Here is a 26,678-nt window from a genome sequence, read left to right as displayed (position 1 = left end):
TCCAGAGGGAGAATGTTTAATAAATGGTGTTGAGACAAATAGCTGTTTTGATCAAAAATAAAATCAGTTCTTAAATCTTACACCATATAGAAAAATACATATATTATGATGGATCAAAGATTAAGAAATAAAAATGCAAATATCCCAAATTCTACACACAATTTTGGAAGGGCTGACAAGTTCTCTGAAACCCATTTATGGAATCCAGATTATAATATAGAAGAGGAACTGTTAATTTTAATTTCTATAGTAGTAAAATATCAATGTCAAATACTACACGTACTTTTAAGATTAGGTCACATGCAAAACAGGAAAGATGAACACATTAACTTATTATTATTATAACTTTATAAAACCTCCAAACTGAACTAAGAACAGAAGCATGTCAGTATAAATGGATGATGACTTTTTAAAAGAAACACATCAGTTTGAGTTTGAGAGCATACCATACAAGTGTTTATGTCTATTAAGCCTTGTAGAAATGGAAACCAGCTAAATCCATAGTTCTTGGATTCAACATATGCAATGTCATTCTCAAATTTGATTAAAATAATAAATAAAATTATGTTTAATATGAGTAACTGTAACAGACTTAATCTATTGTAGAAATTCTAGATTAAAATGCAACACTTTCACCTGCATTAATCTCATATACAATGCAAAAACATTGCAGATAATTACCATTAAGAATGCAAATATATTTTTACCATGGAACAAAACGTGTAATGTTAGAAATCATACATTTGTATAATCTACAATGAAGCTGCAGACAGTCTACATTATGGTACTCTATGTTAAGGTGAAAACAATATTTAAGTTAACAACAAATTTACTTGAGGCAAAATATGTTTATTACAGAACAGAATCTTATAGTAAGCAAGGCAACATTAGATCAAACATTTTAGATTATTTTTGATGAAGTATAGCTTTAAAACTGTAATAAAGATCAACATAAACTCTAACATGCTCTTCTCTTCTTATAAATGGGATGATGTAGAAAAGCAAAGCTTTAATGTATAGGGGTTGGAACCATCTGTAAAAATTGAAAAACACTGAGGTTAATATTAATAATCCATCAAAATTTTAAAATTTACTTTGAATTAGTAAATTATTCTATCTTTTTGTACTACTGGAAACAGGAACACAAAAGACAACTTTTAAATATTTGTTTATGTGCGTGAGTGTTTTGTCTGTGTACTATGTACATGCCTGACGCCCCCACAAGCCAGAAGAGGGTGCCAGACCCCCTGCACTGGTGTTAGTAAGCTACTACTACTACTGCTGCTAAAAGGAGCAGTCAGTGATTACGAAGCCATCTCTTTGGTCCCAGGAAGGAAATTCTGTATGTAAGATAAAGATTAACTGCCCCAACTACAGTAAACTCCATAAAAATAGTCTGTTAAACTGCTCTAAAAATTAACATAGTTGTGGAAGCCAGGCTGTGCTGGCACAAACCTTTAATCCCAGCACTTGGAAGAGAGAGGCAGGTGAATCTCTAATCTCTGACAGCCAGGACTCTGTTACACAGAGAAACCCTGTCTCAAAAAAACCAAACCAAACCAAAACAAAAAAATAACAGACAAAAAAACCTGTAATTTTTCAAATGAATTAATTCATCATTAAAGATCAGTACTATCAGAATTGAACAGCTGTCTCATCAGAGTTCACTTTCATTTGCCAATGGTATAGTATCTTGATAGTAACTTTAAAAAGCTTAAACCACTATACACTTACATCTGTATATTTCAAGGAGGTATCTCTTAATGTCTATGGAAACATCTATCTATCTATCTATCTATCTATCTATCTATCTATCTATCTATCTATCTATCTATCTATGGTTTTTCTAGACAGGGTTTCTCTGTGTAGCCTTAGCTGTCCTGGACTCACTTTGTAGATCAGGCTGGCCTTGAACTCAAATCCACCTGCTTCTGCCTTCCAGAATGCTGGGATTACAAGCGTGCACTACCACATCCTGCGAGGTAGTAGTTTTTAAATACATATAAAACAGAGATTTTAATAAAGTCCCAGAAACTTACCACCAATCATCTATAATTTTCAACATTTGGCAATATTATTTTTCTGTCTGGCCCTCCACAAACATTTTGCATGCTGTATTTAAAGCATGTTTCCACACATAAAACCTTCAAGTGATTTTTTAAAAATTGTGTCCCTCCCTTTTTTATTGGAATGAGGTCTTGTTTATGTTGCCCAGGCTGGTCCTGGAACTTGTGGGCTCAAATGACATTCCCAGGCAGTGTCCTGAGTATCTAAAACTACAGGCTGGCACCACCAATCCTGCAACATTTTGTTTCCCCCTGTTCCCCCCCCCCCCGCCGTCATCACACTCAGTAAGGTTCATTTTCTTCATACACTTTAGTATTTATTTTGTTGAAATGGGGTCTCATATAGCCTAGGCTGGCCTCAAACTCTTGATCCTCCTACTAACCTACTCCTGAATGCTAAAATTACATCTAGCTAGTACTTTTAAAAGATGAAATTTAAATATTCTTTAAATCCAGAATCAAAGTAAATTATAGAACATAATTTATAATTCAACTGTTTATAGCATGTTTTTGTTTATGAAAAAAAAAGGCTATTTAAACTAAAACACTGGTATTTTTTTTTCTAGCTATCATGCTGGTAGTAAAAACTGAAGGTATGTGACTCAATGTTGTAAATGGGCACTGTAATATATCACAAGTGGTTATGTAAACAAAACAACTTTCTTAAAGGAAAAGTAACTATTACACATTTAAAATGGCACCTATTAGGCATGTGGTGGTGGCTCAAGCCTTTATGGAAAGAAAAGAGCTCATACAGGTTATTCATGTCATGACAGCAATGAACCAAGCCTAAGGCTGAAATTCATAGAACTTTGGGAAGGGTCTCATTTCTTTTTCCCCAAACACCTCCTAGCTATCTCAAACAAGACTATTAAAACTTTGTTTACAGTGAAAACAACTTACCTTCACATCCTGCAGATTTTTATCGGAATCCCGAGAATCCTAATGTCCCTGTAGTTTCATTTATGTTTCTGAACAACCCTCTGGAAATAAATAGCCTCAAGCCCCACCAAAATCTTGTGTGACTACTGTCAAGTCAATGCAGTGTTGATTACTTTTTTTCCTTAGCACTTCCTTCATTATCCTCCTAAAATTAACAAGTACTAAATAAAACCCAGCCATTTCTTCTGAAGACAAGGCCTGTGACTCTTACTTGGGACTCGTATCTGGTAGTGATTTAGTGCAGTCAGAGCTTCCACTGCATCAGTTTTACACTTCCACTCCAACAGCCCAGAGAGAGTTTTAGCAGAAGCTAAAACAAAACAAACACAAACCCAGTTATTACTTGTCAGCAATCTTGCTGAAAAACACGAAAACTTTTCAAGACATGCTCACTTACCTTTTGCATCGAACACTTTATATTTGATGAATGGAAGAACTTCGTGGTCATTACACAACTGACAAGGAAAGGTAAAACTTTGTCAGAAATTTAACTAAATATAGTTCTTTATTAAAACAAAACAACAAATTCTTTGGTTATAATACATTTCCTCAGGTTTTAAAGTTATCTAAATACTAAAGAAAGGAAGTACAATTCCAGAAAGTACACACCATTCCTCACGTTATAAGAGTTATAGCAGGCCTGGTGCAGTAATGCACGCCTGTAATCCCAGAATTCAGGAGGCAGAGACAGGCAGATCTCTACTGAGTTCAAGGCCAGCCTGGTCTACAGAATGAGTTCCAAAACAGCCCAGGCTACACAGAGAGGCCCTGTCTCGAAAAACAAACAAACAAAGGCAGTATATTTCAAAAAAGGTTTAAATGAGAGTGAACTATGAAATGTCACATAAACTGAAACACAAAGAGCGACACTGTCTACGCACTTTTCTCAGTGCCTACCTTTGTGAAGGTCTCTTCTGTGACGCACAGTGGAACGTTATAATAATGCAGCACACATGAGGGTGGCTGGATTATGTTCTTAGATGCTTGGCCAGCACTTGTAAAGCGATTATTTTTGCTCATTGCAAAATCTTTGTAGCTACTTGTACCATCCTCCAGCTCAAATATTTGACTTGGAACTACTGAATGTTGTTTAGAAACACTGAAGATCAGAAAAGAAAAATACCGTATATCTTGTTAGATAAAAAACAGCAAGCTGTCACAAATACTCCCATGACTCAAGAAAAGAAGGTGTATATAGTATACAGTACAGGTAACCACTGGAACCCAAGGGCATTGTTCCAGGAACCCCGCCCCTCTGTCAAGGAAAGAACAAACAAGATGCCAAGTCTCTCTATCAAATGCCATAATAGTATTCACATGTATCTATACACATCTTTCTGTATTATTTACTCTTGTAGTTTTTGAGACAGGCTGGCCTGGAACCCAGTATATAACACTGAGGATGACTTCGGCTTTCTGATCCTCCTGCCCCCACTTCCCAAGCGCTGGGATAGCAGATATATGCCACTATACCAGATTTTATTGCCTTCTTTATAATGCAAATCACCTCTATAAACGTCTAATATCTAACACAGTATAAATGCAAGATATAGTTATATTATTTAAAAATACTATGTTTATGCTCCTACAGATATAATTTTTCTCATAAACATTCTTCAACTATGGTTGGCTGAATCAATAGGTACACTTGAACAGAATACATCAAGTGCATTCACTCTGGGTTATAATCAATCATTTTTATATTTTAGGTATCAATTAGAAAGAAAATATATTCTCATGTTAAGAACTTACCTGTTTTAATATTGTTTTGTGATAATAAAACTAAAGAGTAGGGAGACCGGGATTAATGGCTCAGTGGTTAAGCCATTGCAGTGCTATTACAGAGGATCTCAGTTCAGTCCCCAGCACCAAGGTTGACTGGCTGACAACCCTCTGTATTTCCAGCTGCAGGGACATGAAAGCCCTCTTCTGGACTCTTTGGACTCAACTTGAACTAACGTATACATACTTAAATATTTTTGCCTTTTATCCCTCCCCCACCAGAAACAGGGTTTCTCTGTGTAACAATCTTGGCTGTCCTGGACTCACTTCGTAGACCAGGCTGGCCTTGAACTCATAGATCTGCCTGGCTCTGCTTCCCAAGTGCTGAGATTAAAGGCATGTGCCACCACTGCCCAGCTATTTTTTTTTACTTTTAAATAAAATATATACAGAAAATTAGAACAATTACTATTAGTTCACAAGCCTACTCCTTGGTTGCTACCTGACATCATCATGACCAGCACAACCAGTGTGTACACACCAGATATAAGCTTATCAATGCACACTCTCTCTGCCTTGGTTTCTCTTCCCCCGACTTCCCTCTCCTGGGGCACCTCACCCTATCTCCTCTTCTCCTACACTTTCCCACTCTGTCTCTGTCTCTCTCCACCTCTGTACACCTCTTCATACCATTTCTGTTGAGTGTGGCGTTTTAAAATATCTTACTACAATTACATAACCCTAAAATTTGTCAGTAATACTAATTGTTTCCAGCTATAAGCCCAGTTACTACAAAACACTCTAAGATTAACAAGAATTTCAAGACATTTATAACGTAAGACAAGTAATTACCAAACATTAAGTCTTTTCCCAAATAGTTTCACATTATTGAGGTGTGTGACAGCTCTCTCCACCGCATATTCGTCACCCATTTCTACAAGTGCTGTGCCAGGAATGGTCTTCATGAATTTTACCTGAAAACACAAAAATCCCCCCAAAGATAATTTCTTAAAATCTTACTCTTATTTTTTGTCCCTTCTGAGATAGCCTTAACTCTTACCAAACTGAGTCAAGTTAAAGGGGAGACTGTAATTGAACTCTACAGCACACAGAGCACAGGTGCACCCCAAGACTGTGTGGTCTACAGGTAATCTACTTAATTCCTCTAAGTCAGACTGTCACTCTAAATCAAGATGACAGAATTCCCAGGTACTCAGCCTATTTCATCAATATTCAAACAAATATTTGAGTATCTAGTATGTTTTGATAAGCACTGTGCTAGGCACTACTAATTTAACGGTAAATATAACCATCTTCAACCTTTATATTGTAGTAAATCAGAAATATCAAGGTAATAAATAAATTTTAAAAAAATGCCCTAGATAGGAATAGCATTACACTATTGGGTACTTAGAACTACTAAACCAAACAGTAAGCATGACAACTTGAACACACTTTTCTAACCTGTTAGCCTCAAGGGAACATAGAGAATACATGTAAATCATAAGTTATTATTTATCTCCATCCTTTTTAATTTTAAAGGGATACCCTAGCACTCTATATCATACCTGTACTTGAATAAAACATAATATTACCAGAAATTTTTTTTTACTTGAACTCTGTTGCTTTGATGTAGGCAATACTTTATTCCTTGATTTAATCCAATAATATCCTTAAAATCTAGGTTATTATAATTATATATGTTTAAGTATAAGTTAATGTGGTTCTTGTAAATCCCACCCCCCCCCACCCCCCAAAAAATGGAAAAAGAGACAGAAAGATGGATCAGTGGTTAAGAGTACTATTGCTCCTGTAGGTTTGAGTCCTAACATCTACAGAGTGGTTCACAACCATCCAGTTCTGGGGATCCAATGCCTTCTCAACTCCATAGGCACCAGGCACACACATCCCACAACACATACACATGCAGGCAAAACATTACATACATACAAATCTTTAAAAAATTAAATCATTGGAAAAGTTTAAATATGAGTATCTTTAAACTTAAAGAAGTATGATGGTTTGAGTTTTATGTTCCATAATTCATCATTTAACATTATTAAACACCTGGAGGCTGAAGAGATGGCTCAGCTGTTAAAAGCACTCACTCACTGGCTGCTCTTCTAGAGGATCCTGGTTTAATTACCAGCACCCACATGGTAGCACACAACGTTCTGTAATTCCAGTTCCAGAAGATTAAAGCCCTCTTCTGGCCTCCCTGTCTACCAGGCACACAACTGGCACTGATTTACATAGGCAAAACACCCACACAGATAAAATACAATAAATAAAAAGTTTTTTAAAATCTGAAGTAACATGAAACAGTAGAATTAGTCAACATACCGAAAACTAAATTGTGACAATTAACACAAAAGACATAGATTAAATGTCCTGAATTTAGTTGTCTACCTACCCTTAGAGCAAATATGAAGTATTTTTTTCTTTTCTTCCTCTTTTTAGTATGATGAAATAATGGAGACAACTCTTATTTTAGGACTCTCAAGACTAGGAATACCAAGTTTTTAAGCCATGCTCCCACTCCCACTCCCACACCAGTGACTCACATGTTTATACTGTCTTATCACTAGGAAAATATCATTAAGTTCACTTATAATAGAGGAAAACAATATTACAGTATTGAAACATTCTATCAAAGTGGGTAACTTTTAAATATTAACTGGGTACAAATAAAAACTGTTCCTCTAAGATTATTAAGAGCTCAACAGTTAAGAGCACTTACTGCTCTTAAAAAAAATCTGGTTTTGTTCTAGCACCCACATGGTGGCTCATACCATTCCTAACTCCAGTTTCAGAAGCTCCAACACCCTCCTCTGACTTGCATGGACACCAGGCACACACAGTGATGCACAGGCGTACATGTAAGCAAAACACTCATACACATTAAACAAAATGATATTCCTATAATGGTATTTAGAAAGCAAGTATATAAAAAGACCCCCCCCCCCGGAAGTCAAGCTCTGAGACACAGAATTATCTAGCTCCATGAGTATAACTGCTTTTTCAAATTCTATAGTTTAACATGTTAAATGCTAAAAAACTGTTTGCAGTGATAAAAATTATAGGCTTTCTTCAACTACTAAAATAAACACATCCAAAGTTAAAAATGAACTTAAATATAGCCAGTTGATCCAACATCATAGCTTGCCCGACACAGTATACTGTAGAGTATCAACATCAACTTTTTGCTCATGTGATCCTATCACTGAAGTCTAGGCTGTTGCTGCTTCTTAGGATTACAGAAAGAATAACATATCTCTTGTTGGTATGACAAATTTTAAATTTAGAGTCCGATTTATATTAAATGTATCACATTTATAACATCACAAAGTAGAAAAACCAGTGCTAATATAATATTAGTCAATACAGGCTCCATGTTTTACTACACTAGTAGAGGATTAAACCGCTGCTTTGGACCTAGCTCATTATACTGTATATTTAAAACATTTTTATTACTAACCAGCAAATTATTATTCCTGCAAGTTTTTAAAGCTTACATGAGTCGTTACAGATAGAACTTAGATGCTCCTGATAAATGTCTAGCATTTTCCTAATTACTACTAGATATCCACACCCAAATAAACTAACAAAATAAAATTTACCTTTTCAATATTTCCATACAAGCAGAACAAGTTGAATACTCTTGAACAATTCATTTTGAGCTGATGTAATCCACTAACCATTACAACAGAACCCGAGGGACTTCCTCCATGCATATAAGAGGAAGAAGCTTGTGGTAATGGATAAGCAACAAGTTCAGGTGTGTCTCTGGAGCCCATTCTATAACGACTTGGTAAAGGCAATAATGGACCATGAGATCCTGTAAAAAAGACCAAAATAATAAATAAGTACAACATATGTATATATTTTCATTTCCAATTTATAAAAATTAGTAGGTGTACTTCACCATATAAGAGCCCAGGACCTTGTGTAAGCTGTAACCCCATCCCCACAAATTAAATCCTCAATATTAGTTTCATGGACATCAAACGAATAACAAAAAAAAAACCTCAGGTATACGAATCAAATCAGCATTTATATATGTACCAGATCCAACAAACTTAGGGTTCTCGTGTGTGCGTGTGTGTGTGTGTGTATACACAAATTTATATTTTCAAAAGGTTTAAGACTAGTCTCTATGATTGAGGGAGCAGTGTGTAAAGCTTTGGGCTATGTATATATGCATGCATGCATATAACACCATAATTCAGCCAGACATGGTAACACACACCTATAATCCAGTACTTGGGTAAGGCAAAAGGATCCAGAACTGAAGGTCATCCTTAGTTACATAGAGGACACTCTAGATTATGAGATCCTTCTTAAAAGGAGAAAAAGGAACAAGACAGAAAACCCACCATATAGACTCTATTAATTCTACTATATGTAAATTATAACTCCAATTTAAAAAAAACTGGCAATCTTTTAGAGAAATAAGACATAATAAAATATATGAAACTACCTTCATATAAATGTAAGAAAAAAAAAAACATTTTCAAGCCAGTGGGATGGTGCATGCTTTTAATCCCAAAACTAAGGAGGCAGGGCCAATTGGGTCTCTGTGAGTTTAAGGCTATCCAAAGTTTCAAAGTAAGACCCAGCTTCAAACAAGGTCCCACAAAAGAAAAAGCATTTTCAGCTCTACAAAAAGCTGCCTCTACAATCTTATACATTTGTACAATAATCTTTATAAAGCTGTACTCTAATGTACTCTCAGTAAATGAAGGCTAGGATTCATTAGTTAGTACTCATCCACAGATAAGTCTACCATTCCCCATTAGAACTTCATTGGGGGGGTGGGTGCGATGTGTATGATAATGGTGGAGAGAGAGAGGACAACACTTGCAGGAATCTGTTCTCTTGTTCTACGACATGGGCCAGTAGCTTTACACACCAAGTCATCTCACAGATTTGCATCTACTATTTAGGTCTAGTAGCTATGCACAAGTCTAAATAATGCAGGTAACTCAATTCAAAAAGGCCATCTCACATACAAAAGTGTATGCGTAGGAGGGAATGTGTGGGGAAATGGCTCAGCAGTTGGGAGCAGAGAACCCACATGGCAGCGCAGCTCAGAAGTGTCTGTAATTCCAGTTCCAGGGAACCCAACACCCTTACGACATACACATAGGCAAGACACATTAAAGAAATAAAATTGAGAACCCAGCAGAAAATATCTAAAATTCTAATGGAAAACTCTCTCTCTGCTACATCTTTTAATTACCGAGAATCTTCATTTCAGAATAAACTTGCCAAATTTAAGACTTGTAAACTATCGTTTTTGCATCTACAACTTCATTTTTAAGCTTTTTGCGTGTGTAACAGAATAGAACGGTGCAGAAACCGAGGCACTAAAAAGTAGGCAGAGAGTACGTTAATAGCAATTACGAAGAACCCAAAAAGCCAGGTGCAGCACTGGGGGAGGCAGAGGCAGGCGGATCTCTGTAAGTTCGAGGCCAGCCTGATCTACAAAGTGAGTCCAGGACAGTCAAGGCTACACAGAGAAACCTATTTTGAAAAAAACAAAAGAACCCAGAAGCAGCAACTAAAATGGAGACCTAAAGTGCACAAACATAAGCTGAGGGGCTGAAGAGATGTTAACAGTCAAGAGTTTGCTGCTCTTCTAGGGAACCAGGGTTTGGTCAGTTCCCAGTACCTTCTGGCCCTGACCAACTTACCATATCCATCATGTCTAAATGAAGAAGGATGATCTCCCAAAATGGCTTGTCTCTGGCGACCCTTTCCTCTATCTGACACAAAAGTAGAAACATGGTTTTAACAATTTTGATCCAAGTACGTAAAGAGTTTTCACATGGGAAACATCCATTCAAAACATCCATATACTTCATAAAGGAAATATGACTCCTGGTTAATTTTAAACATCCATTCATAGCCAATTTAAATACAAACACCAAAAGTTTAAGAAAACAATTTTCTATCTAACAAATTCCACTGGAAATTATGCTCTTGATAAATGCCAAATACAATCACACTTTCAAGTTTAAAGGTTTAGATGCTTTGCAGGAAGTCAATGTACACACTGCTAGAGCTTGACACTGTACAGAAGTTTTTACCAATACATCTCTTTAAAACAAGCTTGTAAGTGCAGTACTTTGAAAGACAGTACCTGAATCATACTATTAGCTTCAACAGCAACACATTTTCAAAGTGGGCTTCTTTCAAGAAGTTTCAGCATAAGCCAACAACAACCTGTATTACATGGTTTCACAATCAGTAAACACAGAGTATTTTATATGTACATACACATATTTACAAACACCTACTGATTTGAGAGCTGAAAATTTGCACATCACTGGCTTATGTTGTATCATAGATAGGTCATTTTCTATTGACCATAACATCAAGCAGAAGTATGAGCAACCTCCAGAGTTTAAATTCGCCAAGATAAACCTAACCAAGGGGGCTACATTATTGGATAAGAATACTACAATACTCTAATTTTCAAAAACAGCATGCCAATTTCCTCAAATCTTATTTGAGAGATCATTTTTAAAAATTACTTCCAAAATAGGACTTTTAGTGTCAATTAGCAGATTTCAAATTACGCAATACTTTTAGACGTTTGCTTATTGAATAATAGTGCCCCAAACATCCTTAGCCACCCAAACAAGTGAGATTTATGGAAGGTGAGAAATGTTTTAATTTTCACATCAGTCCAAAGAAGCCTATTCTTAATTACGTATTTTAACCAAGCTATCATACCATTGAAAGGGATTGAAGAGGGTCATCTAATTCAACTTTTATTCAATTAAAAATAAAACAAAACCGTCTTAACCATCCCTTTTGGCCAGTATCAGCAATGCAATAAGGCATCCATTATCGGTCTTTACATTTACAGTAACCTAAATTTTACAAAACTACTTTTTATACAAAATAGAAAGTGATCCTTCACCCACATTCTAACCTATTTAAAACCTTACACTAAGTACTGAAACATTCTTGGAAATGTTTCAACAGTTACTATGACCTCACCTCCTCAATCATTGCTTCTCTACGCCCAAACCTTTTTTCTTACACGGTTTCCCAATATTTGTCTTAATCCTCTTAAATTAATCCAGTCTGCAGATCGGCCTAAGCAGATAACACCAAACACTTAAATTCAATTTCTTATCTCTTATAAGAACCATGTTTTTATGAATTTAACTGTTTAGGCTTAGGATTTGCTGTAGTAAAATATAGTCACATTTTAAAAAATGAAATTCTATTTTATTGAGGTTTTCTATGTCTTTTATTGATTGTTCTGTTTTAAGACAGAGTCTCACAAAGCTCAGGTTGACTTCAAACCCCTGATTCTTTGCCTCTGCTTCCCAAGTGCTAGGACTATTTGGCACGCACCACATATGACTCTTCATGAAGATCTTTGGGCAAAACAGATAATTTAATTTTAATAATCTGTCAATCTGAGGCAAGCTTAGAGTCTTACATAAACTATGTTTATATTTATAAGCTGCAAGTCTAGCCAGAAAAGCTACCTATCAATAAAAAATTAGAAAAACGAGAGTATTTTTCTTCAAAAGCATAAATTATTTTACTTCGTTTATGTTTTGTTATTTAAATATCTACTTTACACATTTCTAAATAGATTATCTAACTAGAATTACATGAAAAAATTAAGCTGCCTTTATAAAAGTTCAGACTTTTTATATGAATACACATTAAAAATATTTTGCTGTGTGTGATAATCCACAACTTTTATCCCAACACTCAGAAGGCAGAGGCCTGCAGCTCTCTGATAGCCTGATCTATATAGACTGAGTTTCAAGATAGCCAGGGCTACACAGAGAAACACTGTCTCCAAAACATGACCCAAAAAAGAAAGAAACCTATTATGTTTTAATATATGTTAACCCAAATACAACCAAAACTATTTCAAATGAGTAAATAAAAGCCAAAGTTCACACTGAAAATCTATGTTTTCAAGAACTGCCAGTGGACAGAAGTGAGCAATTTCTCATCAACCATTTGTCCTGTTGTTTGAGTTCCTAAGGATTTGGTTTCCGGTAACTGCACCATATAGACCAAGCAAATTTCTGTAAGTATCAAAAAAATTGGGGGTCTAACAAAGCTACATTTTACAAAACAAACTTATTTACAATTTCATTCACAAGATTAAGTGATTTTCTGGAAACTGAAAGCTAAAGGAGCCAATCTAAATCCCTGAACATGCAAAGGACCACATTGTGCTTTACTCTCTCGTTTTGCTGAAGTACATGCACCACAGAGTACCCACTGCTCAAGAGATTTTGGATGACATAAGTTTTCTAGCTAACTTGTACAGACACATTCATCTTGAGTTTTTCTAACGTGATTCAAACATTAATATTGTAGTTGAGTTGTAGCCAATACTGAAGCCCCCTTGTTTTTACAAGATAAACATTTTAATTTGTATATTCCAGAATTACCAGTTACAATTTATCAATAAAATCTATGCTTATGAAATTTAGCATTGATAGGCTATTGGTGAAAATGAATTTCAAATAAAATGCTCGTAATTTTCAGATTTATCAAGTTGAAATATATTGTACCTTGAAAGGACATGATATTTTCATCTATATTTGAAATGTCAAATTTTCTGGTTACACAAATTAACATAAGTAAAAAAACCCTTAAATTGTTACAAAATGTGACAACTTACAAACAGCTACTTTTACAAAGATCAAACCACACAGAAAAACATCTTTTACATATAATGCACCTTTTCATTTTGTTAAAATCTCTGATCAGTGTCCATAATTAGGAAAAAACAAAAGCAAAGCAAACTTAAAATGCCACAAATGTGCACTTTTTTGTGCTGAGGATCATACACAGGGCAGTACGACTGACCTGTTTATCCCCAGACAAATGCATACCTTTCTAATCCACATATCTTTAATGTGTGTGGATTGGTTGAGCATTATCAATTCCCAAGGCCTGTAGATAAACTGACCCCGGGTTAAAAGCCAATTAACAATTTAAATCTAAGCTGAAAACAGTTACATCAATGGGCAGTTAACTTTACAACATCGCAAAATGTCTAGTTTTCATAAATGAAAAATCTACAACTGAAACCTCAAGGGAAATCAGATCGATATACATACAACTTGAATAAATGGGCACAGTCTATCATGGTGTTCATCCCATGCAAGTCTGAAGTACTGTTAAATGTCGTCCTTTAAAACTTGGGGTGATGATGCATGTAGTATGCAGTCAAGGTGAATTGCAAGTCTGAGTTTTTCAGAGGGCTTTTGCTGATGCCGATGTTGTGCATGATGAGGTGTAGAGTCAGCCTGCCGGAGTCCTCTATCCTTCTTAGTGCCTCGTCCAGCTTGGGGGAAAAGTCCTTTCCATAGAGAAGCAGTGTGCAAGTTTGCAGTTTGTAAGGAATATTCTGAGTCAGTTTCCTCTCCTCCAAAGAGAGAGAGCTGCTTGGAGAAATGCAAGTCCTTGAACTGCGGGCGTGCCTGTATGTGAGGGCTCCTTGTTGAACTAAATATAAATAAACTCAGCAGATACCAGTAGGGGGCACTAATGTCCAAGGTTAATTTCCAGCATTACACAGACTTTTGCAACAAAAGCATTCAGCAACAAGGTTTTCATTTTCATTAAACTAGCTCATCTCAGAAAAAAAAAAAAATTAACTGCTTGTAAAAACTTCTCAGCAGATCCCAGTAGATTCTAAAATGTGTAAAATACCTACCTCGTCTTCCCAAATAAGGTTTAGTGTAGTCCCAACTGTCATTGTCATTCCTAATAACATTTAGACGAGTTGGCTGTTAAAAGTGAAGACAAGTAAGTTTAAACTGAACACCCAAAGTATAAATATTTCTTTGGTAGAGTGCTGAAAAGAAATACTTACCCTTGCATATTCAATTTTTAGTGTGCAACATCCGGCATATATATCAGCTCCATTGAGTGCTGCTTTAGCTTTCTGGGCGCAAAGGACTGACTCAAATGTAAAGCTCTATTAAGGAAATGTGGCTGAGGGCTTCCTGAATCTACCTGTTCTTCATTCCCAAGGAACTAAAAAGACAACCAAAACTGTGTTTCTGCAAATGTTTTCCCAGATAAATTTTTAAATAAATCTTTAAAGATTGAGAATAACAAAAGAAAGCACAACATCATTACCTACATTAATCCTTCCAAAGCATATAGTGAATGGAAGTAGGTTCTATCCCCCTGATGACTGGCAATCTACAACTTTGAAACAGAAAATTATTCTATTCTTAAAATGAGAATAGGTCCAAGGAAGCAACAGTGTTAGAGTACTTGGCCTAGCGTATAGAGGCCCTAGGTTTAATTCTCAGTACTTTATTGGACTATTTCATGGCACAAAGCTATCAAAATAGTAAAATTCCCTATAAGAACTAAGTTTCCTTTTTTCCCTTTAAGTTCGCAGGATGCTATGGTGCACAGCTTTAATCTCAGCACTCAGAAATGGCAGAATCAATGGCCAGCCAGAGTTAATAAGACCCTATCTCAAAAGCAAAACAAATTTAAGTCAAGGGGGAAAAGTATCACTTGCCAGAAATGCTCAAGCAGAAAAAAAAAATCAGTATGAATTACAAATAATTCTATACATCAGTAACACATTTACAAATAAAGGATATTCAACCATTGCTTGTATCCCATTTCTCTTGAATATGACAATACGCTGTACTTTTCCAACAGGGTTACATACTGTATACAGAACATCCTATGGAACAAAAGAGTATATTTATTCATTTTTTATATTTAGAAAAACAGTATTATATTCCATTGTTTCATCTAAAAAGTAACAGGGCTTTTTGTTTGTTTTTTAAAGAGGATCTCACTGTATAGGCCAAACTGGCCAGGCAAACTAAGATAGCCTCAAAGTGAGAAATCTACCCACTCCTGCCTCACCACACCCAGTTATTAACCACTTTTTTAAAAAGGGTAAAGAACAAGGTTAGAGCAGTAGTTCTCAACATTTTTAATGCTCTGACCCTTTAATACAGTTCCTCTTGTTGTGGTGAACCCCAACCATAAACTGATTTCATTACTACTTGATAACTGTAATTTAGCTGTTATAAACTGTAATATAATATTGGATGTGCAGGATATCTGATATGTGCCCACAAAGGGGTCTTGGTCCACAGGTTGAGAAGCACTGGGCTAGTGGTTAGGTTTCCAGAAGCTGACAATCACCTGTAACCCCAGTTCCAGGGGGTTTATGATGCCCTCTTAAAGCCTCCAAGGGGACTGCACACATGTGCTGAACAGACACACATGCAGACAAAACACCCATACATATACAACGAAAATAAATCTTAAAACATTGTCTAAGCATGCTATTGCACATCTTAAATCCTAGTACTTGAGACGCAAAGACATGCAGATCTCCATAAATTCCACGCCAAATTGGGCTACATAAGGAAACCGTGTCTCAAAAAAATAAAACAATAACAACAAAAACTAGATGGCAGGTAAGAAAACTACACATGTTAAATACATACCACTGTAATTGGATATAGAGGATTCTGAATAGAGAGCAGGAGAACCTTGTTGCCTCCTGATGGGTCATCAGTATTTCCTGGCCGAGTGATTCTTTTGCTTGTGGAATAGTTGAAGAAAGCCTGCTGGCCAGCAATGTACACAGGCACATCTGCAGCGAATGTCACGCATTCTTTGGCACTATCAATATTTTCAAACTCCACTAGAGCCTGTCGTTTAAATGGCATCATCATCACATAGCTAAAGAAGAAGAAATATCAAAATACAACATTACTTATTTTGTCATATAAAAGCAAACTCCAATCCCCTCAAGTGAAAACTTATTCAGTTCATGCCCTACTCAAGCCCAATTAATACCCTTCCCACGCAGTAACTGGAAAACATCAAGATAACCCGTAGTTAAACAGCAGAAACTAACTGAGCATGGTGGCATATCTGTAATCTCAGTACTTGGAAATAAAGGCAAATGGTGATTGCAAGTTCAAATCCAGCCTGTCTCAAAAAAGAAAAAGCAGAAATACCCACACAAGAGTAACTAAGAACTAACCATTCCTATATTATCTTATTGATCCCAACACTCAAGACAGAGCCAGGAATACCTCTGTGGATCTTAGGTCAGCCTGGTCTACACAGTGAGTTCCTGACCAACCAGGGCTACATTGTCAGACCCTGTCTAAAAAAGCAGGAAGAAAAAGAAAAATCACAGTGCACGTTTTATGACCACGACAGAAGAAACAACATATTCCCAACTGATAGGAGTAAGAATTTTCAACTGTTTTAAAATAGAATCAACATGTTTTAATCATATGAGTAAACAAAAAAAAAAAAAATCAAGTCAGGTACTCAAACCACTCTGCTTAACAGGTATCCATGACCCATAGCTTCATGTTCAAAACTAACAATTAGTGCAGTATTAGTAAAAACAAAACAATTACACATCATTTTATAGTTCAGTAAATAACTACTTTCTTCATTTATAAACCTCAAGAGTAATTACTACAAACAATCTGCCTAGAAGCAGTCTGGTATACTATAGGATCTCAATAGGTAACTATTATTCTATTTCTTCAGAACTTGCCTCAGTAGATTCTACTATAGTACGTAAAATAAATCCCAGCAAAGAAAATATTTCTTCTAGAAATAAATTCTTCAATGAAGTTCCGAAGTTCTTTTTTTAAGATTTACGTTTTATACATTGTTCTGCCTGCATGTGTGCCTGCAGGCTAGAAGAGGGCACCAGATCTCATTTTGGATGGTTATGAGCCACCATGAGGTTTGCAGGGAATTAAACTTGGGACCTTTGGAAGAACCACCAGTACTTTAACCTCTGAGCCAGCTCTCCAGCCCCTTGAAGTTTGGAGATCCAATACTCTTTTAGGACCTCAATGGAAATCATAAATACAGACAAAAACATTCATACACATAAATCTTTTTTAAAAAGTAAAAATAATTATTATCGCTCATATAACATAAATTTTGTTGCCAAGTTAAAAATGCCCCCTAGAAGAAACACAGAAATATTAAAAATAAAGGTGCAAAAGGTACTGGCCTATAATACATTTAATTACTGTCTATTTGATCTCAGCACTAAAAAGGCAAAGACAGACGTTATCTGTGAGTTCCAGGACAGCCAAGGATGCGAGGAGAGACCCTGTCTCTTAAAGTTTTCTATACCCCAAATAAGACATTAGCTAGAAGCAAACTCAAGCGTTAACCGGACAGTGAACAAATTTTTTAATCTTTAAAAAAATAGTTTGAGAAAGGCCAAACAGAAAGAGAAATGAAAGGGCAAATGAGCATGAAGTCAGTATTTTCAATTCAATACCATGAAAATTTTTACCTACAAACTTGCTGAATAGCTGGTGACATATCAAAGTAAGTACATACTAGTCACCCCAGGGAGGTTAAAATAAGCTTAAAGCTCACTGGCACAGTGTCTGCTTAGCATATACAGTACTTACTGTTCTGAATTCAATCTCTAGCACCAGATAACAAGCTTAGAAGTTTCCAAAGTTAGGGCTGGCAAGGCATCTCACTGAGTAAGGGTACAAAAGCCTTAAGAACAGAGTTTAATCCCTGGAACACACAGGGTGGAGAGACCTGATTCCCTCAAACTGTACTCTGACCTCCACACACTATGAATGTAAAAAGTAAGTGTAAAAATTTAAAACAAAAAAGGTTCCAAAGATGGCAGAGACTTAAAATCCTAGCATTCAACAGGCTGAAACAGAATGAATACAAGTTCCAAGCTAGCCTGCCTTATTATATATATATATATTTATTATATATATCACATATATATTATATAATATTATATATATTTGGGACCCCCAGCCCCCAAATAAATAAATAAATAAATAAATAAATCAAACAGGAGGTAGATGTTTTTTCCATAGAAGAGCATACACAGGCAAACAATACATACAATGCTAAATACCAACTTGAAGAATCAAGCAAGGCTTGCACTATCCTGTTTTCAATGCCTGTGAATCCCTGCTGTCCTTACCATATTGTCCCAAATTTTTCCAGTGCTTCCACAAGGTCTGCTTCCACCACAGATTCACAGAGCCCTCGAACATGAACAACAGGGGAAACAGAAACCTTATGATGACTTCCACCTCCCTCCTAGGGAAGAGAAAAGATTTTCCAATTAACTTCAAGTCTAAATTGCATCTTTCAATAAATTCAGCTCTACATTATAAAGCAAACACACACACAAAGACTAACTTAAAGGTAGCAAAAAGGACCTCAAAATAAAATAAACTGAATAAAATATATTTGATTTGAAATTTATTTCTAGTAAGTTCCTCCTACCCCTTCCTTTATTTTCCACTCTTAGGCTTTGGTTTTTCAAGACAGGGTTTCTCTGTGTAGACCAAGCTGGTCTCACACACAGGAATTTGACTGTCTCTGAAATGTTTATTTCTTAAAAAAGAGTGATTTTGAGACTAGCAAGTCAGCTCAGTGGGTAAAAGGCACAGGCACTTGCCACCACATCTGACATCAAAGTCCAATCCCCAGAATCCATACGTAGTAGGAGGAAATTGTTTGCACAAAATAAACGTCTTCAAAAAGTGTTCAAGCCAGTAAGATGTGGTGATAGGCAATGTTTTTTCTGTTTTTTTTTTTTTGTTTTTTTTTTTTACTGAAGTAGGTGGTGGGCTCTTGAGTGCTTAATACATTTTTGTTTGCCCTACATATTATATAATGATATTCTGTAATTTTTACAGCTCATAAAATACTCAATATTACTTCCCCTTTTGCACTTTATATCTGGATAAACAGACACATAGACACTTTTCCCCTTCAACTATAATAGGGTTGTGGGCATCACAATACTTCATCCCTAAATAGCTCAACATTCCTAACAATAATAATCTTTTACATAACCTTTACCATTTTCATAAGACAAAAATAATTCAATGAAGTAAACCTAACAGTCTGTCTGCTTTCATTTTTCTCCAACTGTCTATCATATGGCTTCTAAATGCACTTTTTAGTCTATTATAAAATTCACTTTTTGAATTCAGTTTTGAGTCTTAGTCTCATATTACTATATCTTGGCAGTAATTTTTGAAGAGGCCTTTTACCTTTGCCAGTTTTTCTCTAAGAATTGCCTATCATGAATAATGACTATGAGGAATACAGTGTAGAGAATGGCTAGTTTTCAAATTGGTCTTTCCTCACAAAAAAATGGATTATAGACCAGTTTTTTAAACTCCCTCAAAAAAATTTACTTACTATCCACACTACAGTCATTCCCTGAAAGCTGAGGCACATGAAAATGTTATTTAGTCTACATAATATATACAAATCACAACTTTGTACCCCATATTATTGCCAAGGAAAAAAATTTAAGAGCACTTATAATATTTGAGGGAAAGATGTTTTTTCTCAACCTCGAGGCAAAAAAACAAAACCAACCTCATACTCCTTGTACTTTCTTACTCCCACTCGATCTACAACTCTTAAAATTATCTACATTGGTATTTCTCTAACTTTAATTACATTCCCATTCTGTTTGAGACAGGCTCTCACTATGTAACCTTGGCTAGCCCAGACAGAATTCACTAACCTTATTTCTAGGGAGTATGCTACTCTGCCATACCCATCTTATCTTCTATCTTTCATTTTAAAAAATTTTAAATTCCAGTTATTTCCAATTGAAAAGCCGACAATCTCATATTTTCTTTTCTTTTTGGTTTGAGACAGCGTTTCTCTGTGTAGCCTTGGCTGTCCTGGAATCACTTTGTAGACCAGGCTGGCCTCCAACTCACAGCAATCCACCTGCCTCTGCCTCCGAGTGCTGGGATTACAGGTGTGCACAACCACACCTGGCTATCATCATTTCAAACTTTATTTCTACCACTCCCTCCAAGGCTGTTTTTCTATCCTCCTCCTACCCCAAAATAGTAGCTTCTTAAACTCGCATACATCCAAGGTTAGCTTAAAACTTTATATGTAGCAGAAAAAAATGACCCTGAATTTCTGATCTTCCTGCTAAGATTACAGACATGCACCAAAAAAATATATCCCAACCATTAACAACACTCTTGCTAAATAACCATTCTATTTGATATATGGCCATGACAAGAAATCTGAGCTCTTCTACACCACAGAGCCTCTTTTCCCCACCCTAAAATCAGGTATGTGTATATGCAGCGGTGGTATCAAGGAGCACAATGCTTCTCTCATGCTACAAAAGTACTCTACCACTGACCCTTACCTCAACATCCTAGTACTTGATTTCTAAACTAGTGGGTAAAGCAGGATTGATAATCCCCACACCTATACCAACTAAACTGGATGTGGTAGAAACACTCACAATTCCATCACTCACATCACATCACCTGTTCAAGGACAGACTATGAACCTATTAATACTTTTGGCATGTCTTCTCCAATTAAAGAATCATTTTTAAATCTTTTCTCCCATAGTAGTCTTTCCATTTCAATTTTGTGATACTTAGGCTCTCTTCTGTTCTTTTGTATCTATTATTTCCCAACCTCAAAGTAATATTCCAGATGTATATAATAGCAAATGCAAAAATCCTTTCAATATTCGCATGCTTTTTACAATTTTTCATTCCTTTCTTTTGGCAAACTGGGTCAAGCTACAGTGGATCCCCACTAATAGGCTCAGGCTTGTCTAGTCATAACCATGCTAATATACATGCCACTCAAAGGCAGTCTCAAGGACAAATTCTCACAAGCCAATCAAACTTTTTTGTATATGGCTATAATCTTTCATTTGGAAATCTTAGGGGCAACAATATCATCTTACTGTTTTACTATCTTATAAGTCTACTTACTAAAATTAAAAAAACAAACAAAAAACAAAGAAACCTAAGTAGTTAACTTATTAACAAATTTATGATTTTTGGCGCATTCTGTTTGGGCAATTCTGTTGTTACTGTTATTTTGACAGTATCTTGGAGCCCAGGCTAACCTCAAACTCACTATGCAGCTGAGGCTAGTCTTTAACAACTGATTATCCTGCCTCTTCCCAACTGCTAGTTCATCCCTGACCTTTCTTGGCTTTCTGTATAGCCCAGGCTAACCTCCAGCCTCTGTCCACTTAAAAGTATTAGAACTGCTGTAATTACAGGTATATGCCATTGTACCTGGCTCTTGGCTTTGTTTTTAGGAACTGTTTCACCACACTGCCCAGCCTGGTCTTGATCTCACAGGGCTCCAGACTTTTAACCTCCTAAGTAGCTGGACTATAATGCCTGGCTGGCTATCACTCAATCCTTGATTTGTCTGTTTACTCACTAGAATACAATACTTGAAAAATGATCTTCAAAATAAATTGGCACTCCATCTTAATTTATTTTTGGTAAATAAATTGGTTTTGATAAGAGATGCCATTAGTATGAAGGTCTAGGTTTCTTTCTTAAAATTAAGAAGATATAGAAACTAATGAGATTGAAGATTATGCCTGATAAATTATATCTGCTGCTTATAGAGACTGGAGAAATGGCTTTGCATGATGGTTGCTTCTGAAGAGGACCCAGGTTCCGTTTCCAGGGGATTTGAGGCCTTCTTCTGACCTACATGGACACTAGGCATGCACACAGTGACAACATGTAGACAAACATACAAAATAAATTGGTCAGGCATGGTGACACACACCTTTAATCCCAGCACATAAGAAGCAGAGGAAAGTAGATCTCTAAAGAGTTCCAGGCCAGTCAGGGCTAAAACAGTAAGACCCTGTCTCAAAAATAAATCATATGCTATTTATTCCACAAGAATAAAGTAACTATAATACATGCCATGAACTTCTATAATGAAGCTTTGTTGAAAAGTGAAACCCAATGAAATAAAACCCCTGGGAGTTTGTGCTCTATGTAAATACTTACTGCCCAATTCAAACCATTCAAATAATCAATCTCAATCCCACTCCCTCTCAGTCTCCTCTTCCTCTCCTCCCTCCAGAGTCTTGATCTGGAACTCACTAGATAGTTCAAGTGGGCTCCCCACAGCAAAGTTCCTGAATTCCTCCTCTGTGGGTACTGGAATTAGAGGCATGTACCACACCCAGGCTTCATATTTCTCTACCTTCAAACACTGAGATCATTGCTAATGAGCAATTCCTACTTTAACTGTTCCTCTTAGTCACAGTGTTCTTTAGTTACTGAATCATGAAAAGTCAACCACCTTACTTTTCACTTCACACATTTACAACTTGAGTTGAAGATAGTTCAACACTGTACCTAATCTGCATTTATTCTTTTAACAGTCTGACCACAGATGTATCTCTTCAATAGGCTAATGACCACTGAGGTTGGGCGAACTCTTCTGTTAAATGAAAACCACATTTCAACATGGAGCACTAGACTCTCTACCTTAATTATGTACACATTTCATTAACTGCAATGATTTCAAAACAGTACTGAAAATTACATGGAAAATTTTTGAAAATGGGGTTGCTCAAGAAATGGCTCAGCTGTTAAGAGCACTGGCTGCTCTTCCAGGACCTAAGTTCAATTCTCAGCACCCACATGGCAGTTCACAACTGTAATCCAGTTCCAACTAATATGACACCCTCACACAGCATACATGCAGGCAAAAATACCAATGCACATAAACAACTCATTTTAAAATTTTGATAATGGAAAAATGAGTCTTCATTAAACTTCACATTAGCTTATCAACTGTAGTGTTAAATTAATTTACTGAAGAGGAGTGTCCGTAGGGTCAAAAACAGTTGCACTGCCAACATCACTCTACAGGCTTGGCCCCAGTTATGCAGTTAAGTGAAAGCACCTCGTTCTTGAATTTATAACTACCATACAGTAGCTCCTGTCTTGATCATTTAAAAGCTGTTTTAATTAACTACAGCTTCCAGTAAGGAAAGACTTTCATATTTTAGACTACACTCCAATTCACATACAAATGAATGCAATTAGTTTTTTCTTTTTTAATTCAAGCGGGGGGAGGGGGGCTGAAGAAAGGGCTCATACAAAAACCACACAGCGTTCTTGCAGAGAGGACCAGAGTCTGACTACAGCACCCTGGAGGGGCGACTCAAAACCTCTAACTACTTGTAACTCTACCAAGGAGTTCAACTTAGAAGCTGCCACGGGCACTTGTTATGTCCCCGCACATGTAACTAAAAATGTTTTTGAATTTAAGCTAGACCAGTAAAAGTTTCAACAACTTTGGAAAGATGAGCTGCCTCTGATTAAAGGGGCTGGAACACCTGAATGCTGGAAGACGTGCGCACTCCACAAACTTCCGCTAACATTTGCTCTCAAATTTATTAAATGTTTAAAGACATTTAATACCTTAAATGTCATCTATCTTAAGTCATCAAGCCAGTTTAAGGGCCCCCAAAAGGGACAAAACCATTCGGATCGGTTTGTTCCCTTGAACTGCACGGAAACTGAAGCTGTGGGTCTCTGATGAAGGAGGATTCAGGGAATGTGTTTAATACAGCTCTGAATTCATTTCCTCCTCCTGTGGAGACAAACTTCAAGTACACTAGCAATGAGGACCTCAAGACCCACTCTCACCTGCCCACACACTTTGCTAACATTTCGCAAGTGCCATCTTGAGCCACTACCCGAGAAGGGGTGCTCGGCCTCCTTGTCCACAAAGACTTTTTAAAAGAAAAAGTTAAAACTGGCGAGGGAACTTGGGTTCGGGGGGCAAAGGGGGGTCACGGGGCGGAATCTGTCATCCAGTCGCGCCTTTCCAGGAGCCCCGGCCCTGCAAACCTTCCCGTGGCGGTGCCCGGCGTTTGAGGATGCCGTAGGCTGGCCGGTCCCGGCACAGCCTGGTCCAGGCCGGAGCCTTCCCACCTAACAAAGGGCCGATGCCGCCGAGGGCGCGCGGCGAGGCCTCCCAGAGCGGAAGCGACACGCGCCCCCGCCCCGCCGCCCCCGCCCGGCGACCCTCCCCGGGTTCGGGGCCTCCCGCCGCCCCATCCGCCGGCGGGATCCGGGGAACGAGGGCCGTGAATAAATAATAAGGCCGAGTGCGCGCAGCAGCTCGGGGAGGCAGGCGGGCAGGCGGGCAGGCGGGCAGGCGGGCGGGCGGGCGGCCAGGCCGCCGGAGGGGACGTGGCGCCGCGCTTTGTTACCGAGGACTGGGGCATGCTCCGCGGGCCGCCGCCGCCGCCGCCGCTGCCGCCCTCGTCGTCGCCGCTCCCCGCCTCATCGCCGTCGCCCTCGTCGCCTTCCTCGTCGCCGTCGCCCTCCTCGCCGCCGTCGCCCTCGTCGTCGCCGCCGCCGTCGTCGCCACGGCCGCCGCCGCCCTCGCCGCCGCCCTCGCCGCCGCCGCCGTCGCTGTCGCTCCCCGCCTGCGGCGTCGCTTCCTGGCGGTTCTCGCCCTCCTCCGCCGAGTACACGAGCTCTCCCTCCTCGGTCTTGAGGCGCTTGGCCTGGCTCTCGAACTCCCGGTCCTCCTCGTACGTCTCCTCCTTCGGGGAGGACGAGGTGGAGGACATGGCGGCGGTGGAGACGGCGTGGGAGACGGGCCTCAGAGGTCGCCGAGGCGTCCCCGCCGCGGGCTGCGCCTCCTCAGCGCGGGTCTGAGCGGCCCCGGCGTCCTCCGCCGCGCACTCCAGGAGCCCGTGGCTGAGGAGGGAGCGCGGGCTGAGGGGACGCTTCCCTTTATCACCCAGCCAGCCTCCGGCCTCTCCCTCCGCCAGCTTCGCCGAGCCTCCCAGCCCCGGAGGGGACGCGAAAGTAGGGATGGGGCCGGGGCCGTCGCTTCCGGTCTTCCCTCCTCCCTAAACCGCTCCCCGCCGCTCAGGCGGAGCCTCCACCCCGCCTCGACTGCCGCCGGGCGGGATGGAATCCTCGGCCCGCACGTTCCCGCCCCTCCCCCAGCCAGCCCCGCTTCCTATTGGCAGGGGCGAAGCCGATCGGGCTTCCAATTGGCTGGGGGAGCTGTTCGTCAAAATCCCAGCCTGGCTTGCCCCCCCCGCCCCCGCCCGGCTCCAGTGCGGGCGGCGCAACGCCCGCTGCGCGCGGCTCTGCAGCGGTTGCGGCCCCGCGGCAGTTAGCGCTGTTAGGCCCCGGGACCTGGGGAATCTGGCGAGCCGCGGTGCGTTCGGCAGCGTCCGGGCTGTGGGTGCTAACCGCCTTCCCGCTAATTTGAATGTTTTTTTTTCTTCTCCTTTTAAAAAGGCGAGGGAAACCGCGAGAATCTGCGCACACCTACCCCCACGCAGCCCCAAAAGTGCGTGTGCAGAATTGTATCAGAGTGCGTGGGCTGTGCGCCCTGGATACTGGAGAACAGCTGTGGGCTGTTACTGCATGTGGCCAGGCAACCAGACGAGCCGCCGCGCACACCCGCGTGTGGCGTGTTTGCAAGCCGGGTTCTGCTGCAGACACACTTAGCCAAGTCCCTGCTGCAGTTAACGCGTTCTCAACCCAGTCTAAAACCCCTTGTCACGGTTCTGCATGATCCATTTCACTGTCATCCGTTGTCCAAAATAGGAAACTGTATCACGATTCCATTGGTTCCCAGCCCACAACTCACTTCCTCTGGGAAGCCTAAAGACTGTTTTTAGGTTTTAATTGCTGCCTTTTTTGGGAAAGGCCTTTTAATACCTATCTCAAGATGTTTAAAACAAAACTTAAGTGTGCTTAAGGGTGGGAACTGTGTTCTTTTTATCTTTGTAATCCAGTTCAAGTACAGTAAACCCCACCCCACCCAATCCGGAGCGGATTTCAGTGACCTAATTAAATGACCGACCCTTGGTTAATAAAAGTACAGTATTTCTTTCAGGGAAGAAAGCTGTGGGGCCCTAAGTTCCTTAAGCCTTGGAGAATTGCCCAAGACCAGTTGTCTCTGTCCCTCAGTCTAAACGGGCCTCTTCATTTCCCAGCTCTTTCCTGTTTCCTTCTCTAGCTGCTTTTTTTTTTCCCAAAGTCATTTCGTCCCCCAGAAAGATACTGTATTTTCCACTGATCACGCTTTTAACCTGTTATTTTCTCCTTTA

At 38.8% G+C, this 26,678-nt stretch overlaps 1 protein-coding gene across 1 annotated transcript; it reads right to left on the bottom strand.

Annotated features, from left to right (window-relative positions):
- Positions 1-25,514, bottom strand: Hnrnpll (heterogeneous nuclear ribonucleoprotein L like). Its single transcript, XM_060364038.1, has 13 exons — positions 24,810-25,514; positions 18,727-18,845; positions 16,223-16,460; positions 15,356-15,441; positions 14,605-14,701; positions 14,446-14,518; positions 10,427-10,498; positions 8,351-8,568; positions 5,583-5,704; positions 3,906-4,107; positions 3,406-3,463; positions 3,220-3,318; positions 1-1,033 (listed from the first exon to the last, which is right to left on the bottom strand). The coding sequence occupies exons 1-13, from the start codon at positions 25,173-25,175 to the stop codon at positions 978-980; spliced, it is 1,806 nt and encodes a 601-aa protein (XP_060220021.1). The 5' UTR covers positions 25,176-25,514; the 3' UTR covers positions 1-977.
- Between the last annotated feature and the right edge of the window lie 1,164 nt (positions 25,515-26,678).

The sequence above is a fragment of the Meriones unguiculatus genome, chromosome 1, assembly GCF_030254825.1.
Source record: "Meriones unguiculatus strain TT.TT164.6M chromosome 1, Bangor_MerUng_6.1, whole genome shotgun sequence".
Classification (NCBI taxonomy): domain Eukaryota; kingdom Metazoa; phylum Chordata; class Mammalia; order Rodentia; family Muridae; genus Meriones; species Meriones unguiculatus.
The sequence above is the reverse complement of the archived record's forward strand: the minus strand, read 5'-3'. Positions and strand labels throughout refer to the sequence as shown.

What these genes read in the sequence shown, in the direction of transcription:
- Hnrnpll (XM_060364038.1), bottom strand. Translation starts at nt 25,175, where the DNA reads ATGTCCTCCACCTCGTCCTCCCCGAAGGAGGAGACGTACGAGGAGGAC. An exon ending in ATTTAGACATGATGGATATG is followed by an intron (nt 8,569 to 10,426) that starts GTAAGTTGGTCA and finishes TCTTTTTTACAG; the next exon opens with GATCTCATGGTCCATTATTG. An exon ending in CTACCAGATACGAGTCCCAA is followed by an intron (nt 1,034 to 3,219) that starts GTAAGAGTCACA and finishes CAATTTTTACAG; the next exon opens with ATGGTTCCAACCCCTATACA.